Consider the following 8225-nt stretch of genomic DNA (forward strand, 5'->3'; position numbering starts at 1 on the left):
GCCAGAGGCAAGAGGGACTCGAAAACCGTAGCTGGAAATGAGGCTCAGATTCCAAGGGATTCAACACAAAATGCATCTCACGCTGCCCCCACGCTCAGCAAGATTTTCTGTTTGGTATCAGATGTACAGCATTTGTGGTGTCTCCTGACCACATCAGAGCCAGATGGACACACACAGAACCTGTGGCTGGGACACTGGCATTGGAGGCCCCGGACACCCAGGAAGGACGAACACCGACATACCACACAGGACAGAGTTCCCAGACAGCATGCTTCCCCATGGTTCCTTACTCCGGCTCTCCCTTGCACACGCACACACACACAGGCTCACGCTGACGTCCCTGAGCAGACACACATGTGTACCTGAGTTCCATCCACGTCCCTGGAGGAAAGGGACCCTGCTTGTCACGAAGCTCAGAACATCTTAGCAGAACCCGACACACACTCTGATTGTCTCCCTTCTGCCTTGGGAAATATTTGTCCCCACATCACCATAAGAGAAATAAAGGAAGAGTACCAAACATAGTTTACAGACAGACACACCCAGGAACCCAAGGGAACGTTTACTTCTCTTTCAGGCACTGGTTGACTTTACCTGAAGCTGAGTTCCATCATGAGTTAGAACAACACATACACATACATCTGTGTACAAACACAGACACACACAACACCATGAGGCCGCTCACGTTTGTCATTCAAACTTCAAAGTTCAGTATCACGACCACTTTGTTACTGTCTAAATAGTTAAGAAGTTAGCTGCACGCTCTAATATTCTCTGGATATCACAGTCAAACCAGTGACATTCCATGACTGCACGTTTTTCAACAGAGGTAATCCCGCCCCCACCCACACCAGGGTAATGGCCCAAACTGAAGTCAGAAAAGACGCCATGGTCTCAGGAGCTGGTTCTCTGCCTTGGCTGAGCTGTGGCTTCTTCTGGAGCTGGAATCACTCCGTTTCCTTAGCTCAGTATCTGTACTGCTGCTCCCATACCTGAGGACCTACCTGCGCACAAATCTTCCTGCAAAGTACACAAACCTGAGATGCACTCCCAAACTTCATGCATTTACTTTATTCCCCGAGTTGGCAAGGCGAGAATATGTCTTTCACAGAAAAGCCTGGGTCTGGGAGAAACCCCAGTGGTACAGGGAGCCGTGGGGAAGGGGTGGGCCCCCACGAGGTCACAGAGTTGTCTACAAGTCTTCTCCATCAGCTTCTTCAGAAAACAGAGCAAAGGAGAGACTGCCTGCTAGGCCACATCAGGTCCTGCCTGATAAACTTCGTGATGAGTAAGGACCCAGGTGATGTGGGCCTCCCCACAGATCACAGGTAAGGCGAGGCACTCCTGCCAGTGGGACTCAGCCACAGGGCGGGTATTGTTAGAGCCCCACTTCCTCCAGGAGAACAGAGATTCTCTGGGGAGTTGGGGCCAGGGAGCCCTGACACTGCCCTCGGACCATCCACCCGGCCCTCATGTCTCTGCCCCACAGTGGGCTGAGCCTTGTCCCCACTTTGTCCCTTGTCAGGAGGGCACACCTGTGCCCCCAGCTACTCCCTGGCTGGGCTGCGAGTCAGTAACATCTCAGGACAAGTGTCCTTCCTCACTGTTCCTGGCCACCTGAGCCATCAGCCCAGGACTGGTTTCTTGCAGAACAGGACCCAGGTTGGGAGTGTGCTGCCCCAATGACACGTGTAAGCCAGGGGTCCTTGCCTCCATGCAGGGCTCTGTGCTGGGCAGTGACCGCCCCAGTATCATGTGTAAGCCAGGGGCCCGTGCCTCCATGCAGGGCTCTGTCCTGGGCAGTCACTGCCCCCACGTGGAAGCCAGGGGTCCATGCCTCCATGCAGGGCTCTGTCCTGGGCAGTGACTGGGCCAGTTTCTGGCCCACAGGAGAGGAACTTCCACAGGTCTGAGCAGAATCCCTGAAGTGGGTCTTCTTGAGGGGGGGTGTCCCAATGATCCCCTCCATCCTGCCATCCTCACCAGCCCCAGGGTGTTTCAGCGGGGCACCTGTGCCCTGACTCACCTGGGGCTGGCCCTTCCTGCAGCAGAGCGGACCTCACACGGGCCTGGCAGACCTGTGCGAGAACAAGCCTCAGACAGGCTCCTGACACCCTTGCCGCCCGGCAGGCGCGGGAACACGTCCCGACTCTGCCCGATGTCCACGTGATGAGGCATCTGTAACCCAGATTCAAGGGTTTTCCCTTGAGTGAAATACTGTTCAACTCTTAGAGCAGATTGTTCACATACACACTTAAGCAGGTCATCCTGTGCCGTAATTATCAACCAACAAACAAACACCAGAATGCCTCCAGCCCCCTCACTGTGCTGAGCAGACTCTGGGTGGAGCTGAAGGAGGAAGTCAGTGCATTGGCATCTGGGTTTTCTCAAGGGGGTCGCGTCCCTGAGAAAGTGCCTCCTGCAGGAAACGGGCTGGGAGGGGCGAGAAGAGCTCCTTTCCCAATAAACTGGCCAATCTGAAATCAAAGTGCTAGTCTCTCAGTCGAGTCCAACTCTTTGAAACCCACCCCATGGATTGTAGCCTGCCAGGCTCCTCTGTGCATGGAATTCTCCAGGCAAGAATACTGGAGTGAGTAGCCACTCCCTCATAAAACAGAAGTTCGGAAAGTTGCTCTGGGTTTATCCTGCAGTTCACAGTTTGTGGAGGACTCTGATGCATATTCATATTTTCCTGGCACCCATGAAAACTGCTTCTTTCAACATAAAGGTTCATCTAAATTCCTTTCTCTGGTGTTTGAACCAGTGACTGTTGGGAGGAAGGTAAAGGGATCCTCCACAATAGCGAGGCAGCTGGGGCCCCGCCCTCCCTGCCGCCTCACCGCAAGATTAAGAAGTTATGTGCCAGACATGCGCCTTCCTCTTGCAAGTCTTGACTTCAACTGTTATTTTTCCACTTGTTTTTTTTTTTTTTTTTTTCTCCTAGCACCTGTTCGAATCAAGGGTAGAGTGGTCTGATTGCAAATTTGTTCTTTCCTTAATTTTTAAGCAAGAGGTGGAAAGGAGAAGAGATGCTTGAAAACATGGTTGAAATGTCGTTTTTACAACCAGCCACTCTAGTGTATTTTTAGACTCAATACCGTACACAAAATCAAGGTGTTTCTGCTAGTTGCCCGGCTAGTATAGAAACTTAACCAAGCGCTACAGAGGAGGCACCCTTTCCTTAAAAACGCCACACAGGAGAGTGGCAGAGAGATGATGCGGTGACTTTATACTGAAAAAGGCACCACAGAAAGCAAATAAATGTTTGAAACTATTATCCCTAAGGGCCCATTCACGCTTTTTTCCATTTAAAAAAAAAAAAAAACCACCTAGTGATGCATGAAAAGATAGAAGCGCTTCTCAGAGGCCTCTGGGAGAGCGTTCCAGATTCCCACGACAGGGACCTTAGTTCATCCTTCCCTCTCATCCTGGGGTCCCGCTTCTCCCTGGACGTGGGTCCTTCGGGGGCCACAAAGCGCTTCTTTCAAGCCCCGATGTTAACAAGTGACACGACCGCTTTATTTCCCGAGGAAGCGCCCTCCTACCCCCAGCCGCCGGGACACGAAGCGCATCCCCAGCGCGCGAAGCGGACGGGTCTCGACCCGGGCTGCCCCCTTGCAGGCCCGCGGCTCACTCACTGGGGCTTTGTCCTCGCCGCTACCTTCCTTTTTCAAAAGCCAGGAGTGAATTGCTCTGTCCCTGTGCGCGCCAAAGCTCTCCAAAGCCGCGAGGCTCCGGGAGCCCAGAGCCCAGCCTTCCCAGCCGGCGCGGAACCCGCACCTGAAAGCCAGGCCCGGCGGCGGACCCAGCGCGCCCGGAGCAAGGACGCCCGGCTCTGCGCTCAGGAAGGAAAACGACCTCTCCCGAAAAGACTGAAGCACTTTTTTCCTCTCCACTGAAAGCCCGGGGCACAGCCCATTTTGAACCAGAATAATTTAGTCTGACAACAGATTCCTCCTCTGCTCACAGCTGGCCCAGAGGGAGGAGCTGAAATCTGAACCTCTCGGCTGTGATTGGACCCTTCTCGCGAAAGAGAGGAAAAAAAGGCCTCCCCGCCGCCACCGCGGGCTCAGTCCGCGAGGAGCCCGCGACCTGGCGGCGCCGCGCGCGCACCTGCGGGGCAGAGATGCTGTAGGACCGCGCGCCCCGCGCCCAGCGCTCCGCGCCCCGCGCCGCCGCCAGGATGCCGCGCTCCTTCCTGGTCAAGAAGCATTTCAACGCCTCCAAGAAGCCCAACTACAGCGAGCTGGACACACACACAGGTAAGGGAAGGCCAGATGTCCGCATCTCAGTCTGTAAATAGGTAACGACAGGGGTGTGCCGCCGCTCGACTTTGATACTAAAGAGCAGGACACCCAGGCTGTCTGCTCCCGAAAGAGCGGTCCTTCCTCAGATCGTTCGGGCTCGGGTTTAATTCAAAACTTCCACACTCTGAGCTGGCGAGGAGAACTTCCCTGGGCTCTTGCGACGTCACGTTCCGCAGCGTGTACATACTTGCATAATGAGGACGTGGAGGCTGGGTGAGGCAGTGCGTGAACGTTGAATTATTGCCTTTTTCATGTAATAAGGCTCCTTTTCTCCAGAAAGAGGCTTGATTTACGCCAATCCTTGTACTTACCGGCGTGAGCCAAGCAAGCAGCCCACGCATAAGATGGAAGAGAACTTTTCTGTATCTTTAGAAAGTGGGTAGGTTTCCCTCTGCACTCGCTGGTCGCAGGGCTGGGCAGCCCCCCACACTCGCTCGTATGCGGGGCCAGGGATTGGGGGGTGCACAAATGAGCCTTAAGCGCAGTGACCGCGAGCAGCAGCGGCGGAAAACTTATGTCCTCCCAGCGCCTGACTGCTCCTGGGGAGTCTGTCTCCTCGTTCCCTGCGCGTGCAGCCTGGCTCTTCTCTGCGCTTTCACGGTGCCCTCTGTCTCACGCCCCGCTCCTCTCCTCTCTCCGCAGTGATTATCTCCCCGTGTCTCTACGAGGGCTACCCCGTGCCTGTCATCCCACAGCCGGAGGTCCTCAGGTCGGGAGCCTACAGCCCCATCGCCGTGTGGACCACCGCCTCTCCCTTCCACGCCCCGCTGCCCGCTGGCCTCTCCCCTCTGTCCGGATACCCCGCATCCTTGGGGCGCGTGAGTCCCCCTCCTCCGTCCGACACCTCATCCAAGGACCACAGCGGCTCCGAAAGCCCCATTAGCGACGAAGAAGAAAGGCTACAGTCCAAGCTTTCAGACCCCCACGCCATCGAAGCTGAAAAATTTCAGTGCAATTTATGCAATAAAACCTATTCGACCTTCTCAGGGCTGGGCAAACACAAGCAGCTGCACTGTGACGCCCAGTCCAGGAAATCCTTCAGCTGTAAGTACTGTGACAAGGAATACGTGAGCCTGGGCGCCCTCAAGATGCACATTCGGACGCACACCTTACCTTGTGTCTGCAAGATCTGCGGCAAGGCGTTCTCCAGACCCTGGTTACTGCAAGGACACATCAGAACTCACACTGGTAAGAGAAACACATAGTCAGGGTGTCGCCATCCAGCAGAAGGAAGCTCTGGGCTGGCTGTCCGATTTGCCTTAAGTGGTGACACAGTACTTTTGATGATGTATGTTCGGTTTTAGCTACTTCCTGACGACTCAAAAAGTCGTCAGAGCACAAAGGACTCTACTGCTTGCTAACAGCCTCTGCTCCCGAGACTGCAAACAGCATTTAGACTTTGGAAAGTTAGATTCAGGAGGTTTGGTCTCAAAGATCAGTTAGCAAATCAGGAGAGATGTGCTTGGACGTGTGTTCAGTTAAATGTCTCCCAATGATTAGCAAATACGGATGTTGTTCTCCCAATCAATTGATTAGGCAGACAGACCGATGAAATTTTTGGTTCTTGGGTTTTTGTTAGCTACATTCTTGCCGTGCTGTCTCTCACCCACAGCAAGTTGGATAGTGAGAGCTGAATTTGCTTTCCGTTGTTTGCTTTTGTTTTGTTTTTGCTGCTGAGTTTTCTATTCCTAGCACAAAATCACCCTGCCAGGAGCGGGGGCACTCACCCAGGCTTAGTCATAATACAGAAGGAGGGAAAAGGGGAACTGTTGGGAAACCTGGGGAGGAGCTGGCCGTTAGCTGCACCTGCCGAAGAAGAGAGCTTGAACAAGCCAAGTCCTAGAACGACAGGAATTATTTCTGCAGGACTGGCAGCAGCAATTATATATTTTTTTAATTTTTTAAATTGTATTTTTTTTTAAGTGCAACTTTCACATTTGTCTTAAAGGGCCAGACATTGAAACAAATATTGATTAAGGGGGATTTGAATCAAGTTTTGCTCCTTCTCATGCTTTTGGCAAAGTGTGAAGATTGCTCGTAAGCCTCTTCTGGATCTGCATTTCCTCTGAAAACACTGACCATCTTTCTTTCTCCCCACCCGCCCCACCCCCCAGGGGAGAAGCCTTTTTCCTGCTCTCACTGCAGCAGGGCCTTCGCAGACAGGTCCAACCTGAGGGCTCACCTGCAGACGCACTCGGACGTCAAGAAATACCAGTGCAAGAGTTGCTCCAAAACCTTCTCGCGGATGTCCCTCCTGCACAAGCACGAGGAGTCTGGCTGCTGTGCGGCGCACTAGTGACACAGCCCCTGTTTACTCGTGCAGACGCCTTTCTTGTTCACTTGTCACGCATTTTACTTGTCCCTCCACCTCTGAGCGACAAGTAAAAGTCCTAAGGCATTTTGTCTTGTGCTGACAAACCCGAATAATATGTATAGACACACACACACACACACACACACAGCTGCCAGGGCAGGGGATTCCATGTGCATCAGATTAATCCTTTCCATGTGAAATTTAAAATGACCGTGTATTTACTGACCGTTAGATGGAGAGGATAAAAGACAAGAATCTTGCTCTTCTGAGATGAAGCAAAAAGCACATTGCATCTTTCCTTACTAAGAAAGAATGCAAAGATTTACTTTGCTGCCAAAGCATTTCAACTGAAAAGAACAGTGTTGCCTTGTACGGGATTTGTAATAGATTTTCCTATAGGACAAGAATCTGCCAGACACTATCTCAGGTGCCTTATAAAGTATTCCAAGTTCACTTTATTACATGTGTCATGTCTGGTCACCATCCTTGAACTGAAGCCTACTTTGTTACCTGTCGTACTTTAAACTTTGTTTTTGAGGGAGAGAGGGAGAAGGAAATAGAGAAAGAACAAGAAGGAAAAACACAAGAGAATGTATTAAAAGTGTTTTTTTCTTCTTTTTTGGCCAATAAATAGTATGTGCCTTTGGGAGTCGGGAAAGACTATTTTGAACATTCCTGGTGCATACTCCATGTCTTATGTTTTAAAAGATTTTTAATGATTTTCTAAAATCAACTAAAGATGGGAATAAGTGCAACAAAGGATTTTTAGAAACTCTGTGATGTACTTAAACAACTTTAAATGCATACAACAAATGCAATCCACAACTGCACCCCTTCTAGCTGTCTTTTTAGTTAACTGTATAGTTGATGAGTCCATGTAAATTTGTGTTTATTTTTATATGATTGAATGAGTTTTGTATGAAAGTGAAAAGTTGTCTATAGCCAATGCCTATAAACAACCTGAAGACTTGTGAAATTTACATTTCTTTTAAAAAAAAACAGTTTTCAAGGTTCTTTTTTACAATAAACATTTTTGATTTAAAATCTATTGTTTGTATGCTCTCAGAAACTTTACTTACTTCATAATTAGTTCAAACAACTATATAAAGAGCTGCTTCTTTTGTTAATAAGAGATAAAGTGAATGGTGTTCATTATGAATATCAACTGTTAGTTTATGTGTTCGATTATAGTAAAGCCAGTAATTTTTTTTTACTCTTAAGATAATACTGTTACATTCAGAAAGATAACATCTTACTGGGAGTTTGTTAGCATGCCTCTTTAACAAAAATCACACTTTCTGAGTGCTAAGAATATTTACCTTACTGATAGTCAAGAATATCTTTCAAAACTTTTTATTTTTGATGACTTTGATTGTGTTGGCTTTATGAAATCAAATTATAGTCACTGGTTATAATTAATGTCTGCCACCAGAACAGTTTAAGGACTTAAGAAATGTCATTAATGATATATAAGAAGAAAAATAGAGCATCTGCATGAAAAGATCAGGAAAAAGATTTATTTATAGTAGTAGACTTATAAATTACACAGGTTGGAAAATTAAGTCATTCAAAGAAAGCCCCACATCTAGTGGGTTAAGATAATC

At 49.6% G+C, this 8225-nt stretch overlaps 1 protein-coding gene across 1 annotated transcript; it reads left to right on the top strand.

Moving 5' to 3' along the window:
• The first annotated feature begins 4048 nt into the window (after window positions 1-4048).
• On the top strand, window positions 4049-7669 carry SNAI2 (snail family transcriptional repressor 2). Its single transcript, XM_005891986.2, has 3 exons — window positions 4049-4262; window positions 4950-5495; window positions 6422-7669. The coding sequence occupies exons 1-3, from the start codon at window positions 4184-4186 to the stop codon at window positions 6601-6603; spliced, it is 807 nt and encodes a 268-aa protein (XP_005892048.1). The 5' UTR covers window positions 4049-4183; the 3' UTR covers window positions 6604-7669.
• Window positions 7670-8225: the final 556 nt, after the last annotated feature.

The sequence above is a fragment of the Bos mutus genome, chromosome 14 (assembly GCF_027580195.1).
Source record: "Bos mutus isolate GX-2022 chromosome 14, NWIPB_WYAK_1.1, whole genome shotgun sequence".
NCBI lineage: Eukaryota > Metazoa > Chordata > Mammalia > Artiodactyla > Bovidae > Bos > Bos mutus.

What these genes read in the sequence shown, in the direction of transcription:
- SNAI2 (XM_005891986.2), top strand. Translation starts at nt 4,184, where the DNA reads ATGCCGCGCTCCTTCCTGGTCAAGAAGCATTTCAACGCCTCCAAGAAG. An exon ending in CGAGCTGGACACACACACAG is followed by an intron (nt 4,263 to 4,949) that starts GTAAGGGAAGGC and finishes CTCTCTCCGCAG; the next exon opens with TGATTATCTCCCCGTGTCTC. An exon ending in ACACATCAGAACTCACACTG is followed by an intron (nt 5,496 to 6,421) that starts GTAAGAGAAACA and finishes CCCACCCCCCAG; the next exon opens with GGGAGAAGCCTTTTTCCTGC.